Source organism: Coenobita brevimanus, chromosome 98 (assembly GCF_032717465.1).
Source record: "Coenobita brevimanus isolate Jiangsu-jjx chromosome 98, ASM3271746v2, whole genome shotgun sequence".
In the NCBI taxonomy this organism is placed as follows: domain Eukaryota; kingdom Metazoa; phylum Arthropoda; class Malacostraca; order Decapoda; family Coenobitidae; genus Coenobita; species Coenobita brevimanus.
In genome coordinates, this window is record NC_137051.1 from 6,648,145 (window position 1) to 6,666,390 (window position 18,246).

The window sequence follows — 18,246 nt, forward strand, 5'->3', positions numbered from 1 at the left end:
AGGAGGAGGAAGGGACGGGGAGGAAGAGGGAGTAACGCAAAAAGGGGAAGAGGAAAACGGGGGAAGGAATAGGAAGGGAGAGGGAAGGAATAGGAGGAAGAGAAAGGGAGAGGAGGTGGAGGAAGGAAGGAACTGGGAGAGGAGAATGGAGACAGGGCACAAAGGAAAGCAAACAGCAACACACCTAATGGTCCTTTCGAGGCTGCTTGTTACAGAGACGATAACTGTGGTATCTGATACTATGAGTTGGAGATAAGGATGGTAAAACAAGGAAACGGGAAAGAGGGAGAGGAAGAAAGAGGCAAGGAGAGGGGAAGAGGGAGATGAAGGAAGAGGCAAGGAGAGGGGAAGAGGGAGAAAAAGGAAGAGGGAGAGGGGGAAATGAGAGAAAAGGGAAAAGAGAGGAAGAGGAAATAGGACAGGAGAGGGGAAATGGGAGTGAGGGAGAGAAGATCACTGCGAAAGGGAGGTATAGGAAGGAAGAGGAGGGAGGAGGGAAGGAGGAAGAGATGACGAAGGAAGACAGGGGTGGGGTGTGAGAAAGACAAGGGGAAAGAGGGAGCGATAATGTCCGGTGAAGAATGAGAGAGAGAGAGAGAGAGAGAGAGAGGAGGGGAGGAACTGGATATCAATTTCCTTTATTGTAAGCAAATTTGCACATGTCAGGAGCTATTGGGAGGTGAAGAGGGAAGGCAGAGGAGGGGGAGGAGGAGAGGAGGAAAGAAGAGAAGGAGACAGGCGAAGAGAGAGACAGAGGAGGAGGAGGAGAGACGGAGAGGAGTGAAGACGGACTGGAGAGGAGGAGGAAGAAGATAGGAGGGAAGAAAGGGAAGAGTAGGAGAGAGTTGAAGAGGAAAGGAGGAGGAGGAGAGGAGGGAAGGAAGACGAGAGTAGGAGAGAAGTGAAGACGGAAGGAAGAGGAGGAGGAGAGGAACAAAAGAATAGAAAAGAGATGAAGAGAGATGGGGAAGGAGGGGGGAATGGGAGAGAGGTGCGAAGTGGTAGGATGGGGAGGGTTGAGCTGGAGAGGAGAGAGTGGTGAAGAGGAAAGGGAGAGAAGTAGGAGAGAAGTGGAGCACGAGAGAGGTGAAGAATGAAGACGAAGGTGTAAGAGAGAAAACTAGATATAGAGAGAGCAGAGGAGGGAAGTTAGGGGACAGAAGAGAATGGGATAAGAAAGGTGAGGATAGAACAGGAGAGGAGAGGAGGAGGAAAAAAGAAGAGAAGTAGAGGGGGCAAGAGAGAAGAGAGGTAAAGACGACGAGAGGACCAGAGTAAAGGTTATATGTGATGAGAAAAGAGGTGAGAGACGATTAATATGCAAGTGAACGAAAGAGGAGAAAGATATTTAAGGAAGGGAAGAGAGGAGAGGAGGGGTAAGGAGAATGCGTGGGATAAGAAGGTTAGTGAGAAGATGGAATGTTTGAGGGAATGCTAGAGGAGAGGAAGAGGAAGTGTGAGAAGCAAGAAGGAAAGAGAAGAGAATGGGGATAGTAATGAAGATCTAGGAAAGGGAAGGGAGGGAGGGAGGAGAGAGGGATATTCAAAAAGAAGAAAGTTTGGAAAGATGAGGTGGAGAGAAATGAAGGGAAAGGAAATAAGCAGTGAGAGAGAGAGAGAGAGAGAGAGAGAGAGAGAGAGAGAGAGGCGAAGCGGGTAGGTAAATGGATGGAGATGTGTGTGTGTTTGTGAGAGAGAGAGAGAGAGAGAGAGAGAGAGAGAGAGAGAGAGAGAGAGAGAGAGAGAGAGAGAGATTTACACAGTGGGTGAGGTGGATCCAATTCTTATAATGGATATTGAGTTTCTGGGAGCGAGGTCCTTTTCCACTCTCACCATTCTCACTCCACTCATGCCACCTCTCTCTCTCTCTCTCTCTCTCTCTCTCTCTCATTCTTATTCCACTTTGACCTTTCCTCCTTACGCTCCCATTTTTCTTACTTAACTCACTCACTTTCTCACTTTTATTCCATTGTCTTCATCTAATATTCGTTTTACTTAATGGCACTCACTTTTATCTTTCACTTTGCTTTTTGGAATGATGATGTCTCTCTCTCTCTCTAAAACACACACACACACTTTATATCAGTTGTTCCTCATCACGCCTTTTCGTTACTTCTCTCATCCCACCCTTTTCTCACCCATGTTATCCCACATATCTTTATGTCCTCATTCTCGCTCTGTTCACACCTTTACACCTTTTTCAATCCCCATTTTCACACCCTTCTCTCGTCCCTCTCACTCATTCACATATCTCGCCTGTATTTTCTTCTTTTGGCCCATTTCCGACGCTGTTCACACATTTTTCTCTCGCCTGTTTCACATCTTTTAGTTAAACAGTCTTACCTCTGTCACTCTCATTCGGCCGTTCACCCCACCCCACTCAACCCCATTCACCAGTTTCACTCTTATCACACCATTTACACCCCATTCTTCACGACTTTTCACTCTGAAGTCACTGTTTTCCTTTCCTCGTCTCACCCACAAAAATTCTCACTCCCCTGTCATCGTCCTCAGATCCCTTTCACCGTCCATTCATCCCAGTCTGTCACCCCTCTCACTACTTCCATTCTCCCCTCATCTTTCTCACACTCCTCATCCTCCCCTCATCCCTTTCCGCCACCCCTCACCCCTTCTCTTCCCCTCTAAGCTGTCAATTTCCATCTAAGCCGTCTCTTCCCTTCACTCTTCTAATGTCCCATCACCCCTCTCACCCTTTCCTCACCCCCTTTAATCTTCCCACCACACCTACAGTCACCCTTCTCTCCTCTTACCTTTTCTTCATCCTTATCATCGTCTTATCACCCCTCTCTCCCGTCCTTCACGCCTCTCACACGCCTTCCATCACCTTCTTATTTTCGCTCATCTCTCACACACTTACGTTTCCCCTCTCATCCCGTTGCAGCCCACTCTTCTCCGCCCTCTCATCGCATTCTTTCACCACTTTCATCATCTTTCAGCCTCACCCTTCACACCCCTTTCCAAGATCCATCTCACCCCACGCTTCCTTCATCCCCCCGCCGTCTCAAACCCTCTCTCACGCACACCTTACATCTGTTTCTTGCTCACACATCCCCCCCACCTCTCTCTCTCTCTCTCTCTCTCTCTCTCTCTCTCTCACCTCGACCTCTCCCCCCCCCTGACGGACTACCATAGTTTTAACCGGGTTGGGAGGCAAAGTTAAGGCTACAACACTTTTCAATTTTTTTTTTCTCCACCCCGAAGGTATATGTGAAAAGGTAAAGGATAGTTTCTGAAAATACTGCCTAGATATCACCCGCTTGCTTTGTTACCGTTGTGTATTGTTTGTTTTTGTTTGGGTGTTTTGTATTGTTTTGCTTTTTTCGGTTGGAGTTCGTTATGTCGGTTAATTTCGTTTTTGTAGTGGGTCCCGTCAGTTTCAAAAGGAAAAAATGAGAGAGAGAGAGAGAGAGAGAGAGAGAGAGAGAGAGAGAGAGAGAGAGAACGCAGAGTGGGTGATTTTGGGAGAGTTGTAAGGGGGAACATTTAGAGAGAGAGAGAGAGAGAGAGAGAGAGAGAGAATGCTGAGTAAGTGATTTTGGGAGAGTTGTAAAGGGGAACATTTAGAGAGAGAGAGAGAGAGAGAGAGAGAGAGAGAGAGAATATCTAAGAGGGATGAAATCTAATAATTGCCTAGAACAGAGAACGAAAGTAAGTGAAAAAATTCGCAGTGACTTATCCCTCCATTTCCATAAATTCTTTCCCAAACTCAAATAAATTCGTTTGTCAGCAGGAAGAATAAGACTGAAAATCTGTCGTAGTAGTGAGGTTTAATTAGGCCAACTTTTCGGTAAGAAAACGCCATTATCAGTTTATGGCTACTTCTGCATGACGAATTATGATCAGGGAGTTCCTTAATAGTGAAGGAAGTAATGTTTTAATTAATGCTTCCAGTTCATAAAGTGTCTCTTAAGGTGAATATAATGTTTAAAAATTGCAAATAATAATAATAATAATAATAATATCGTTATTTATATTAATCACAATAACAACAAAAGACTTAATGGGAGATCGATATTATTAGGTTGAGTTCAGCTAGTTTTAAAAGTGCAGCCTGATATGGAAAAGGGCGTTGTGTGAAGCTCTGAAAATTTACCTTACTGTATTCTGAAATCGTAGGTTGTGTCTGTTTGAGGAAAGGTTACATCTGTTGGGTGCTGTGATACGAGACACCAATTCCCCTTGCATGACTGGTATTATATTTGAACTTAGAGGTTAAAATACTGTACTGTTAAATATAGAGTACGTATTTTGTAGGGTGATAATGGAAGTACAATATTATACTGTTAGATATACTGGGTAGACTACGTAATTCAAAATGATTGTTCACAGTACTGTAGAAAAGTTAAATGTAGAGTAGGTTATTTCAAAAGGTGTGAGTGTATGGAGCGGTTTATTTTAGAGCATGTATTTCAGAAGAACCGCTGAAAAGCACAACAAAAGGGTTAAATGCAGAGTACATATTTTTCAAAAGGTGTGTGAAGGTAGTATGATGGAGAAGCCTAGAATCTGGAAGGTTTGAGTGAGGAATTAATGAATAAACGGTATATTTTTCTGGCCACTTGATAGTTCTGTTTTTCTGCTTCTATCCTGTTACTGGTTCCCTCCCACCCTTTAGGATTATAATGATGACGATGGCAATGATGATGATGGTGAAGGTGAAAGCACGTAGGGCTGCCTCACGGTGTATTGTAGTCGTGAGTGAAAGTGTACGAGAAAATAGTAACATGTAGTGTAAGATGAAAAAGAGAAATTTTATATCCTTGCGGTCAGATAGAACTGTGTGTACCAGTGGCTTGGGACCGAAGAATAATACATATCAGATATCTGGTAGTCGTGTGTGTGTGTGTGTGTGTGTGTGTGTGTGTGTGTGTGTGTGTGTGTGTGTGTGTTTTATAGACTGTTCATACTGGTGTTTGAGGCGTTAACCCTTTCTCTGTAATAAAGATATTTAATTCAGACGACTTCATTTGATCTGATTCAGCGGGGAGAACCATACACTGTCGGGGCTTTACAAAACATAGGCGACGCTACACTGTTGCAACGCTCCACCTGAGAAAGCACATACCCCCCCCAACTCCCGCACACCTAATCAAGCGCATAGTGGCCCTTACCCCCCATCTTTTTTTCTTTTTTTAAGGTGGGCTTAAGGAGAACGCCTTGAGGACACAACCTGGTCCCTTTAGATATCTTGCGCAGGTTGCATTGAAATCTCTGGATTTTTTTTTTTTTTTCCAGTTTTCATTATTCCCCCCAAAACTACTTAAGACACGGCATTCTTCTTATCGTAAGGCCAGTTCACTATAAGACACATAATATGTGAAGTTTCATGACTATAGTGAATACTAGTTCTAGCCCGAAAACGAAATGTCTACGCCCGGCCTGCTGCCCTGCCGCACAACTCTACGGACGGACACCCATTGATCCCGGTGATAACACCCTCCTCTGACTTTGTCAGGTGGAGGGTGAAAAAGAAGCCTTGCATTACAGTGATTTTTTTTTTTTTAATTCTAACACCAGACTTATACTGTAAGTAAAACGAAAAAGTATGCTTTCAATCGGTTGTCTAGAAATTTGGTTGCAATCAGTCGAACATTATTTTAGTCTCAGTAATTCGAAACGATTTTATTTAGCAGTCACATAATTTAAAACAATTTAGAGGCCTTTCACTCTGATGGTCAAACTTTGACATTTTATTGTCCTTATCTAGAGACAATTTATTCAGCGGAACGAATGAATGCCCTATGCAATCAAAGGCTACACACACACACACACACACACACACACACACACACACACACACACATATATATATATATATATATATATATATATATATATATATATATATATATATATATATATATATATATATATATACAGTATATCCATTTTGTGAAAATGCACCCAGAGTTAGTCTTAGCTGAGAGTATAGCAATAAACTTTAGGATATTTTTGTCCCGTGGGTTGGATGTTGTTGATGCCGCCGCTCGTAAGAGGAGAAACTTCAATTTGCATTTTTCCCTTTTCCACGAGCTCGTTGGAGATGATAAAACTGAACTCCAATTTGGGAAGTTTGTTAAAAAGTGGAGGGAGAGAGGATATAAATAGTTATTAGTGGAATGGGGTGAAATTTCTGCGTTTGGGCGAAAGTGTTGGAACCTTTTGGCGAGAAAATAAAGTGGTTCTTGTTCCTTAAACAAGATTTTGTAACGCAGTTTCGACTTCGTATTCGTTTTTTTTATTTTTTTTTATTCTTGTTTACTGTACGAGAATATATGATGTCAATAAAATATTTGCAGAAAAGAACTGAGGAAAAAGAAACAAAGAGAAACATCCGTGGCGAAGATTTGTTTTGCGGGATAAATATTTAGTAGATGTTGTTCCTTAAACAAAATTTTTAAAGGCCAGTATTGACTTTGTATTCGTTATTATTCGTGTTGCTTTGCGAGAGTATTAGTTTTGTCATCAAGATATCTGCAGGAAAACCTGAAGGAAAAGGAAATAGAAGCAGAAATGTAGGTAGAGGAGTTGTGTTAGGAAATGTGTTGACCTCGTGTGGCAACTAGAATAGGATGATTATAGGCGTCATCGTACTGAAGGGCCTATTTGAGATTCACTTAACTCCTTGACAGGGAGGCGTCCCTTAAGACAAATAACATCGTCTGGCATGCGCAAGAATAAGAACGTCATCGCACTGAAAGGATCATCGTGCAGTAATGTTCTGCTTACTCATTCACCTCTTTCAGACACGTGTGGCTCCCTCCCAGCTGAATAAAATCGTCTTGCCATAGCTGAAACAAAATCATAGAATTACTTTGACCACGAGAGGGTTATGAAACACTGGAAGGGATAAGAAGAAAAAATAAATGTTCATGGAGTAGTTTGGGAAAAGAAGTAGAAATTAGGTAGACCCGTATCATTTTCCCATTTTTATCCCGCGATGGTTGAGTTGATAGCTACTGGTTGCATTTTTTGGACTTTTTTTTTTTTTTTCGTGCTTAGTTTTCCGTGGTGGAGCGTTACTGATAAGACTTGGGATTAGTTTCAGTGAGAGCGTTTGAAAGGTGTCCGGGTATTTTTTTAGTGCCTGTTGACCGTATTTAGTTATTCTAGCGTACTTAATTCCTTTCATTGTCGGGACAACTCTAGTATTCTATTCAAGCTGACACCAAGTGATTTTTATTTAGCTGGGTGAGTCATAGGAGCCCGAATGTTTACTTATTTACTCTAGCTCCTACTTGGTGTTTATTAATTGCCGCATGTATATGTGTATGTACTTAAACTTTTGCCCATTGAAATACTAATATTGTGTGTTCCTCTTTCCAGAAATATCGTGTATAACATTAGTGTAAACGATCTACAGGAGAATCTAAGCCAGGTAAGTGCCTACCTAGCTTTATATATATAATTTGTGGATTATGTACTGTAATTGAGGACAGCTAATACATGTAGGATATTGTTATTATTTATTTTTATTATTAATTTTAGTAGTAGTAGTAGTAGTATAGTAGTAATAGTAGTAGTAGTAGTAGTATGTCATGTATATATTAATTGGTTTCTGATCATTTTATCAATTTATATATAAAGTTTTGTTCTGGGGAAATATTCATCTATTGAAAACAAGATTCGTGACAGGTTATTGGCTCATAGAAAACGTATCCCTGGTTGTGGGCTGTGTTTCTGTGAATTGATCTGGTCGTCTGTGATAAAGTAAAAATAAAACACTTGACTCCTGCTTCCTGGAGTGGACACTAGGTTTTTGAGGCGCCTGTTGTGGGTGCAGAGGCCGAGGTGGATGACATGAAAGGAGGAGAAGAAAATCCGTCTACCTCCTCTCCTTCATAGGTATCTATGCAGGAGGGAAGCATGGAATAGGAAGATAAGATGGGAGGGATTAAGAAGTACGGGAAGGGGAGCGGGAGGAATGGACTAGAAGGGGAGACAAGACACGAGGATAAGATGGAAGGAGCGAGGGAGAAGACAGGAGAAAGGGAAAAGGGACAGAAAGGATAGGGGACAGGAAAGGTGGGGTGAAGAGGTGACTGGTATAGAGTGGTCGGGGTGGGTGACACTTGACTGACCGGTCACAACATCCTGTCACACGGACATGGTCAGGAGGGGGAGAGGGAGAGAGAGAGGGAGAAAGAGGGGATGGATAGAGAGAGAGGGAAGAGAAGGCGGGTGAGTGGGGAAAGGACAGAATTGGACAGAGGTGGAGGGGGTATGTTGGGGAAGAAGGTTTGTGTGGGGAGAATGGAAATAAGAATGGAGATTGGGGGAGGAAAAGAAGGGAGGGGAGGATAGGGGAGAGGTAATTTAGGGGAGGGAGGAGGAAAAGAGGGTAAGGTGAAAAAAGAGAGGGGAGGAAGGATAAATATGGAAGGAAGTTAGGGAACCATGGGGGGGGGAGAAAGAGAGAGAAGGGAAGATAGGGGGATTAGAGAGCGAGTTAAGGATAGATGGGAAGGGAGAGGAAGAAGGGTTGAGGGACAGGTTATTGAGCTGTCGAGAAACTATGGTGGGGTGGGAGGGAGTAGGAGAGGAGGGGATGGAGAGAGGGAGGCAGGGAGGTAGGACAGGAGAAAGGGAGGGAGAGGTTAGAGGGTACGACGGAAGGAGCAAGGAAGGACAGGGATGGGGTTAGCGACAACGATAAAAACTGTGTGTGGGTGTGTGTGAGAAAGAGAGAGAGAGAGAGAGAGAGAGAGAGAGAATGTGAACTAGTTGGATGGGAAAACTGTTAAAGGAAGTACAGTGAAAGTTAAAAAAAATCAGAACAGGTAGCTTGATAGGTAGTGACGTGTGGAAAGGAGAGAGAGAGAGAGAGAGAGAGAGAGAGAGAGAGAGAGAGAGAGAGAGAGAGAGAGAGTTAAGAAGGCTATTAGATATGTAAGGATGAGGGAATGAGAGAGGGAAAGAAGGTACAAAGTAGGGAGGGAGAAGGTGATGAGGTAGGTGGGGAACGAGAGAGGTAAGGATGTTGGTAGGTAATGAAAGAGGGAAGGAGGTAGGTAGGTAGGTAGATAGATAAATAAGGAAAGAATTGATGTAAATAGGTAGACACAAACAGGGATGGAGGAAAGTAGAGAAATAGGTAGGTAGGTATGTAGGTGAGTAGGTGAAGATGTTGGTAGGCATGGAAGGACGTAGAGAGGGAGGAAAATGAAGAGGTAGGTAGGCAAGTACAGCAAATGAAGATGTAGGTAAGCAGAGAAAGAGGTAGGGAGGAAGGAAAGTTGAGAGATAAGGAAAAAGGTAGGGAGAACTGGAAAGTAGGTAGAGAAAGAGGTAGGGAGGGAGGAAAGTGAAGAGGTAGGTAGGCAGGGAGAAGTAGGAAGGTAGGAAGAGAAAGAGGTAAGGTGGGAGGAAAGTGAAGTGATAGGTAAGTAGGTAGGTAGGGAAAGAGGTGAAGAGGTAGTTAGGTAGGGAAAGAGGTAGAGAGAAGTAGGAAGGTAGGTAGAGAAGGAGGTAAGGTGGGAGGAAAGTGGAGAGATAGGTAGGTAAGGAGAAAGGTAGGTAAGGGGGGAGTTTATGAGTGGAGGAGGGAGTTAGATAGGGCGGGAATGAGACAGGTTTAGTTAAGATGGCCAGGGAGTTTAGAGAGAGCCTGGGAGCGGAATGTTGGCAGGCAGGGAGGCGGAGGAAAGGAATACAGGAGAGGAGAGGAAGTGGAAGGAAGAGAGAAAAAAGGAGAAGGGGAGGAGAAGAGGACAGAGAAAAAAAAGAAGGGAGAGACAAAGGAGAAAAGGAGGAAAGTAAGATGGGAGAAGGGAAGGAAAAGGAGGGAAAGGGATAGGGGGAGGACAGGACAACGGGAGAAAAGGAAAGGGAACAGAATAAACGCGATTAATATATTTTGAAAAAAGGATAGAGAGAAAATTGAGTCTTAGACAGCAGAAAGAGAGAGAAAAAAAGGGAACAGATAACAGAGAAGGATAGATCGATATGAAAGAAAATAAACCAGGAGATAATAGATAGGTTGTAAAGATGAGGGAGACAATGCGGGAAAAGTAGCCAGAGAGAGAGAGAGAGAGAGAGAGAGAGAGAGAGAGAGACCTAAGTGAGTGATTTAGCAAGGGTTGTAAGGGGAAACGTTAAGGGTGTGACAGAGAGAGAGAGAGAGAGAGAGAGAGAGAGAGAGAGAGAGAGAGAGAGAGTGCAGTATAGTAAGCCCCAGTTGAAAATGAATTGAAAGCTAGATAGAGAAATATAGAAAACGGTAGAAAACGGACATCTTAAAGTAGATAATGCAGACTTTGAGGTAACTTAACCCCTCCAATCCGGTGACTTATTTTGTATAGTCATTCAATCCCCAGACGATTTTATTCAACCTGGGAAGAACCTGTAATACTGAGAGGGTTAATGATGGATAAATGGAACCCCTTCAGTCCGAGGTTTCTGAGTATAATAATGTCGCCTGGGATTAAGAATGAAATGCAGAATATATAATCAGATTTAAGGAGTTAAGCCATACAGACAGATAGATAGATAGATGGATGGATAGGTAGGTTGATATAGATTTAGTGATTGATAAATTGATAGACAAAAATGGGTCAATAGACGAATAGATACATTGCTATAGACAGAGATATATAGACAGGCAAAATAGAGAGACTAAAGTGAGAGGGTTAGGTGTGACGGCCCCCATGTGATAGAGGAAGTAGTGTGTCATGTGGCCAGTTGGTTACCCCCCCCCCCTCTCTCTCTCTGATCCTGCATATTACCACCAATCTAATCTTTTCATGTTTTTTATCCCTTTTATTTCTTCGCTTTTCTTTCATTAATCCCTTCCTCTCTCTTATTGTCATCCTTTTCATATACAGTATAACCTATTGATACGATGGACCCACAATAATATCCTTCGCATTTGTGTGAGTTGGAGACAGGGCAGCGTGTTGGCGGAGGACAGTATACCATGGAGGCGATTTGTTACTGGCCGCCTCTTCTGGGATTAAGGTGTTTAGATTTGGGATAGATAGATAAACAGATAGATAGGCAGGTAGACAGATAGAGAAGACAGATTTTCCCTATTTATTTGCAGCCATAAAAGATAATGAACTATGTGAACAATAACTGAAGTTTTAAAAGAATGTGTTGAATATAATTGAACTTATTACTATTTTTTTTTAAGGATTGTGTAGAATATCATTGAACACAAACTTACCTTTTTCGTTTTCTTTTTTTCAGAGGATAGTGTGGTTCTCCAAGGAGCGAGACAGTAAAGTGTGCTTCAACAAGGGAAAGTCTGTGGTGAGTACCGAGTGAAGGAGGTGGAGAGAGAGAGAGAGAGAGAGAGGGGGGGGGGAAGAGGGGGGCTAATCTTATTGTGTATAAAATAGAAAAGATAATGATGATGATGATGATGATGATGATGATGATCATCATCATCATCATCATCATCATCATCATCATCATCATCATCATCATCATCCATATTTATCAACTCAAGCGAAAAAAAAAAAAGAAAAGAAAAAAAAAAAAAACGTAATCACTCTCAAATCAGCCAGCAAGCCATGATAGACGAGGCTGGTTCCATTACTCGTCACCAACAATGGAATATCGACCCCATGTAATCATTCGCCCGCACCACGGAATTTAATCAGCGCACTGCCATACCCGTAAAGCCCAGCCCATTTTCTATAAGTCCCCCCTTGCAAAAAGAAAATGGGACTCGGTAGGAAGGCAGTGCAGTCAATCCTCCCATATATTGGAAACGCGTGGTTGTCATTTTGGAAACCTGTCATGTGTATACAGTAATTGTAACTTGTCACCAATATATTGTTCCCCACTTACTGAAACCTCCTGGTAATAGTATGGAAGCCTGTTGTCCGTGGATTTAAGTGTCACCCACATAATGTATCTTGTCACCCGGATAGTTTCAATATGTCGATTCTATAATGAAACTTGCCAGAGTTATTTGAAATTGCCAGCCACATAATATCCCACATTTTGTTGAAACTTGAAACCCCCTTACCCACATAAGGAAACATGTCATGTAGAAACACATCACGCGCACACAGTAGAGAATCGAATAGCCGATATAGAAATTCACATATGTAACTTAATCATCACATAGTTATTGGCCATGTATTAAAAACCCAGATTTTTAAAAACCATCATCCAGTAACGGAAACGCGTCATATATTGAAATCAGCAGCGACATGTATATCACTCACATATTCAAATCCATCACCTACATCGATCATCGCCATACGGAAACGAATTTGTAACTGGAAACACGTTTTATAAACTCATCACCCACATATCCATTCCACCAGTCCCCCACATACAGAAACGCGTCACCTACATGTTCTCGCCCTCTACCCCCTACACCCACCCGCCAGGCAAATGTTGGGATGGAAAAAGGAGAGAGAGTTGTTTTGCGGTGGCGAAATTGATTATTGGCTGCCGATGGTCCCCCGCCTGAGTTGTGGCCCTAATATTTCACCTGTTTTTCAGGGAGTGTGTGTCGGGCCAGCTACGGTGGTTTGGCCTTGTTTGGGATGGTTCAGGGCTTGGTTGGGGGTAGTTTGTGATGATTTGGGACAGTTTATGAATTTTAAGTGAATAAGGTTTGGTGTAACGGTTCTGTAGTTGCTCGCCACCTCCCGATTTGCTTGTGACTTGATGAGTTCGAAATCCGAGCAGACACGGACTTTTAAACTGGATGCTGGTTGTCTAATTATCCCTTCCTATGCTGGCATATGTTCGTGCCCTGTCACATGATGCCAGTAACGTAGATACTGATGCTGATACACAGACACAGCCAGATACAGCACTTCATCTGCCCACTGCACCGTCGTCAGTTAGCACCCCATCCTGACTGCTACTTGACGTACGTGGGGAAAGGGTTAATTCTGGCCGACACACCCTACCAGGAGAAGGTTCAGTCGTGCAGTGGGTGACATACTGATGTGGATTCAGGGGGGCAAGTTTGAGGCTGTATTAATATCTCACAGCAAGTGCCCCCCCCCCTCCCGGAAAAAAGGGGAGCTGGAGGTCGGTAACAAAAAAAAAAAAAAAAAAAAATTGTACTAAGGAGCTTTTTATTTTACAGATATGCCGTGAGTTTTATGGTTGAAATAAGAGAGAGAGAGAGAGAGAGAGAGAGAGAGAAAGGGGGAATGGGGAAGAATGAAGCGTCATTATTTAATCAGATCCACTATATTTCATATCTATCTGTCTATCTATCTGTCTATATATGTACAGTATAGTACGGTAGGTAAATATGAAATACCTCTCTCTCTCTCTCTCTCTCTCTCCCTCCTCCAGACGTGCACCCTTCAGTGGACAGTTTAATAAGTTGAATTCAAGATTGGATAAGTTAGATGAAGAATATGAGATCAGGCCCTTCTCTCCTCTCTTGACTCATCCCATTTTCTTTTCTGAATTCTCTCCCATCATCATCTTCCACACCTTGGCTATCTTGTGAAACTTTTTTTTATGTGGGTTGAGTTCAAGGGGGATTTCATTATCTCTCTCTCATATATATATATATATATATATATATATATATATATATATATATATATATACACACACACACACACACACACACACACACACACATATGTAATCTGTTTGTGTGAGTTACAATCTATGTACACACACACACACTGTCTTTCCTTCTTCCTTAACCATATCGCCTCCTCCAGTTCTCTTACGTTTTACTCATTCTTTTATTCTCCGTGTTCATCATACTCTCTCAGCCATCTTCAGTTCTCCCCCCCCCCCTCACTTATTCTTCGCTCACTCAGTCACTTGTATCCTCTCCCTACCTGCCCCATTTCGCATCCCCTCACCCCATCCATTTTCTCACACCCAAAGTAAATAGACAAAAGATATTTACAGCACTTTTGTATGCTTTGCTCCTGTCGCCAAACACGTCCCTTTTTCTCCACTCAGCCTAGCATCTCCCTTCCCCCAACCTCTCTCTCTCCCTGTCTCTCTTTCTCTCAGTGGCAGGTGGTGGTGATATAAGTGTAGTGGTTGAACACTTTGAGGCGACAGGAGAGTGGTAAAGTGTCACCCCGTGTTAGTGCCGAGTTGTCTAGCGGGCCGTAACCTCGCCATGATTATCTACCCATGTGGAGAGAGAGAGAGAGAGAGGTCCTAGAGAATTTAGTACGGTATATTATAAACTCGTGGTCTCTTGGATACGTGCATATATTTCGACTGTGTGTGTGTATATGTGTGTGTGGTAGGATTGAATAGGCGTGTACGTAGCCACTGTAACTTCTAAGACATAGTAGTGTGTGTGTGTGTGTGTGTGTGTGTGTGTGGCTCAGTATCTTTGTCAAGTGACAGTGTATGCGTTGGATTTTATGTATGTGTATTGTATCGTATTCGTGAGAGAGAGAGAGAGAGAGAGAGAGAGAGAGAGAGAGAGAGAGAGAGAGAGAGAGAGAGAGAGAGAGAGAGAGAGAGAGAGAGAGAGGTGGGATTGAGTTTATGTTGTTATTCAGTTGAAAAATATTTATTTGGTGGAAATAGGTCCTAATGATATTTTTATGCATTTGTGTGAATCTTAACGTAGAACTAGCATTCACATTTTCCTTAAACTTTTTTATGCATTGCCTTTTTGACCTTTACACAAGCAATCTCATAAATGCATTCCATTACCGGCTTTTTTCTTTTTTTGGAACTCGCGGACAAAACTTTTACCAGTAACTTTTATTGCTGTTATTATCCTCGCCTATGCGGAACTGGTTGGCGATGATTACTTTTAGTTGCAGCAAAATCTGTTGAATAAATTGTCACTTCATTATAGTTTTTTTTTTTTTTCCCCGAACGATTTGTTGTCCCTGTTTAGGGGAGACCTCTTGTATTGAGGGGGTAATGAAGGCTTTAATCAGTTCGAGAAACCTTCCGTAAGCTGAATAAAATAATCTGAGAACAATAAAGTGATAAAGGCGTCATCCTCATGTGGGAGTTAAATTAGTTGACGCAGCTGCATACAGTATGTCCACCACTTTACGAAGACGTCATATTACTTAAATTCATGCAGTCTTAAGGTGATTTTATTCAGCTGCGGTCGGCGTTTCTTTAGCTGTAGGGGTTTGATATAGCTTTCATGAACCACGTCGTAGTTAGGGGTCACTGGAGCTAGTAGGAATAAAGTGAACAATACGCGCTTAGACTGAATGGTTAAAGGAGTTCACGAATGCTGAAACACTTGTACAAATGTCAAGTCGTTCGTAACTTTAAAAACACGCCCAGATATGCTCTATTATTCGTAAATGCCAGGTCATCGATAAAACTTAAATATCATTGACCCTTCAACCAGTTATTTTATTTATTTATTATATTTATTGTTCATGCAACCCTAGGTCAGTGTATTTACTTCAAGATAGATTTCTAGTTGGAGGGGTTAGATATCCCCATCATTCCCTTTCAGTACGTGAAGTCTTCCCAGAACTGAGAATACGAGAAGTCTCCCCTGCACTGAGTAAAGTTGTTTGAAGGTGCAGTAATAAAACTAAAGTAATTCGTCATAGCAGTGGAGATGTTATTGGTCAGTTCAGTGTCATTGTTAATTTTGCTCATAATCCAATAAAAATGTTTTTATAATATCGCACTGATATATATTTTTGAACAGTGTCTTACCATTTTCAGGTTATTCACTGAGCCATGTTTTTCAGTTTTTCTTTTTTATATATATTTTTATTATTTAATTATATATTTTCGCAGCCTGCATAACCGATGAAATATTCATGGACACTCGATTATCAGTATATTTTCACACTTTTAGTATTTTCAGTCATGCTTTTCTCTGTTTTTTTTTATATAATGGGAATCATTAATGTAGTCTGCGCAGTATTTATTTTTTGTGTGCTGGTAATCTGATAAAAATGTTCTTCATAAATACTTGTTCAACCATATATTTTTGCAGATTTGAAGCCCTTCACTACAGTGATGCATTTATATTCATACTGATACATATACACTTGTATATTTACTTAAGAAACGCATCTAGTACTGGAGGGGATAGTGAGTGCCGTATATAACTATTCCTGTTCCAAAAGTATCTCCTTGAATATAATTGCCTAAGATAGCCAAAACAGAAAAAAAAAAAATAATCCTTGAACAATCGGACTGAGCTGACTATCAAGGTGTTCAGTTTTTCTTATATTTTCGTGTGTGTGTGTGTGTGTGTGTGTGTGTGTGTGTGTGTGTGTGTGTGTGTGTGTGTGTGTGTGTGTGTGTGTGTGTCCCGACAATGTCCTGTCCAACATTTACGACACACTCTGCACCCAAAAGCCACATTTCGCTCTGTTCAATATTTAACCCCCACGCCACATTTCTTCGCCCCCCTTAGAATGGCGGAGGGGATGGGGGGAGGGGGAGGTGACTTTTTAGGTTTATTTGTTTTCGCTACTGGCTTCGAGTGAGTGGGATTTCAGATCTCTTCGTTCCTGTCCCAGTGGTTTTTGGTTTTTCGTTTTCTTGTGTAATTGTACAGATACGAGTATCTTACTCTCCTTGGCCATCTTAATCATCACATACTAACGGCTCTTCCTTGTTCTGTGTCATTCTGTACGCTACATCAGTTTTCTCCATTTTCATCACGTGGCGCATTATTTTCCTTCGTGTTTTAAACTGTTAACCTTTTCACTTTGCTGTAGTTTATTCAGAAGGATAAATTAGACCCTGATACAGATAATACTCGTACATACAGTAACATACTGTACATTCCTATGAAAAAAATAGAATTGTGTCAGGATACGTTTTCTTTCTGACCTGTACCTTCTTCAGGGACCCTCTTATTTCAGTGTCCACAACTTGTATCCATTTCTTTGTTTCTTTCCTTTCATTTCCTCCTATTCTGTCCTCCAGGTTGTTTTCATGGTTTTCATCGCCTATCACTTCATTTTATAGTCGTTTCATCCTTCGCGTCTCAGTTGCCTCCACGTTTCGGTTCCTTCCTATCTTGAGTTTCCTTCCTTCTCAGCTCATCCGATTTATTTATTTATTTATTTATATGTATTTATGTAGTTTTGTCCTTTCATATCTCCTACCTCAATATCTTTCGTTCTCATGTGATTCAATTTGATCCTTTCGTCCCTCCTGTCTGTTTTATTCTTCCCCATCTCTCGCGACCTTGAGCTTTCCTCTCGTCTCGTGTCATTCCCGTTGTTCCCGCGTCCATCAGACATCATTCTTCTCGCTGTCAGCCCGTATCGTGAGGTTTCCTTCTTTCGCATCTCTTGTCATATCAGTTTTTTGGTATCCGATCGTCAGTGCAGCCCCAAAGTCCTTCGCTCTTATCTCATTTCATTTCGGTGTTTTGTCCTTTCATCCCTGTTATCGCAAATCCTTCGTTCTCATCTCATTTCGTGTTAGTATTTTGTTCTTATATCCTTCCAATTTGCTTCCCTCGTTTTTTAATCTCGGCATTCTAAGTTTATCCTATCACAGGCTACCTCGTTCTTGTGTCTTGTCATTTCACTTTTTTGTCTTCTCGTCTCGCGTATCTCAGTCTCCCTCATTGTCGTCTCTCACAACACTGCCTCGTGTCATTCCGTGTGCTCTGTGGTCGTGCCGAAAAATTCAGTGTCCTCTCTTCACATCTCATGCCATTTCGGTCTTTATCTCTTCATCCCACCTCAGTCTCGTCTTCTTTCTCTTATTTTGTTTTTCTGGTCTGTCCTATTACAGTTTTCTTCGTTTTCGTGTTAGGTCATGAAGTTTGTGTCCTTCGGTGTCATCTCGGAAGTCGGTGTTTTCTTGAAGGCTGGCGTCATTCCGTTATCCGTTAGAAAATATCCTGAACAGTTTAGTTTTTCATTCCTTCATACATTATTTAAGTTTTGTATCTTGAACCCTCTCGGTCATCTTCGTCCTCGCCTCTCTCGGCAGTGTCTTGTTTGTCATTCTCTGGTCCGTCAGATGGCACTCCTTTCCATCCTTGTCCCGTATGGATTCCTTTGTTTTCATCTCATGCCTATCCAGTTTTGTCCTTCGTCATTCCCGCTTCTGTTGTCACTTTTTGTAGCTTTCATCCATCCTATCTCAGTCTCATTCGTCCTTATCTCTGGTGTAAGTGTTTTCATCTTGCTTATCGTCATTGCTGTGTCCAGTATGATGCCGTTTGGTTTCTTTCGTTCTTATCTCATGCTGTGTAAGTTTTTGTCCTCTCATCCGTCGGGTCACAGTTTCGCTCGTTATCATCTCGAGTCAGTAAATATTTTTTCCTCGTTAGCATCCCTCGTTCTAATGGACGGT

At 42.0% G+C, this 18,246-nt stretch overlaps 1 protein-coding gene across 1 annotated transcript in view; it reads left to right on the top strand.

The window, feature by feature from the left end:
* Positions 1 to 18,246, top strand: part of LOC145414182 (semaphorin-1A-like) — a 605,630-nt gene that overhangs the window by 507,534 nt on the left and 79,850 nt on the right. Inside the window, exons 5-6 of the mRNA XM_080283747.1 lie at positions 7,348 to 7,399; positions 11,209 to 11,271. Of these exons, the coding sequence (XP_080139873.1) occupies positions 7,348 to 7,399; positions 11,209 to 11,271 (115 nt within the window). The remainder of the gene's footprint in view (positions 1 to 7,347; positions 7,400 to 11,208; positions 11,272 to 18,246) is intronic.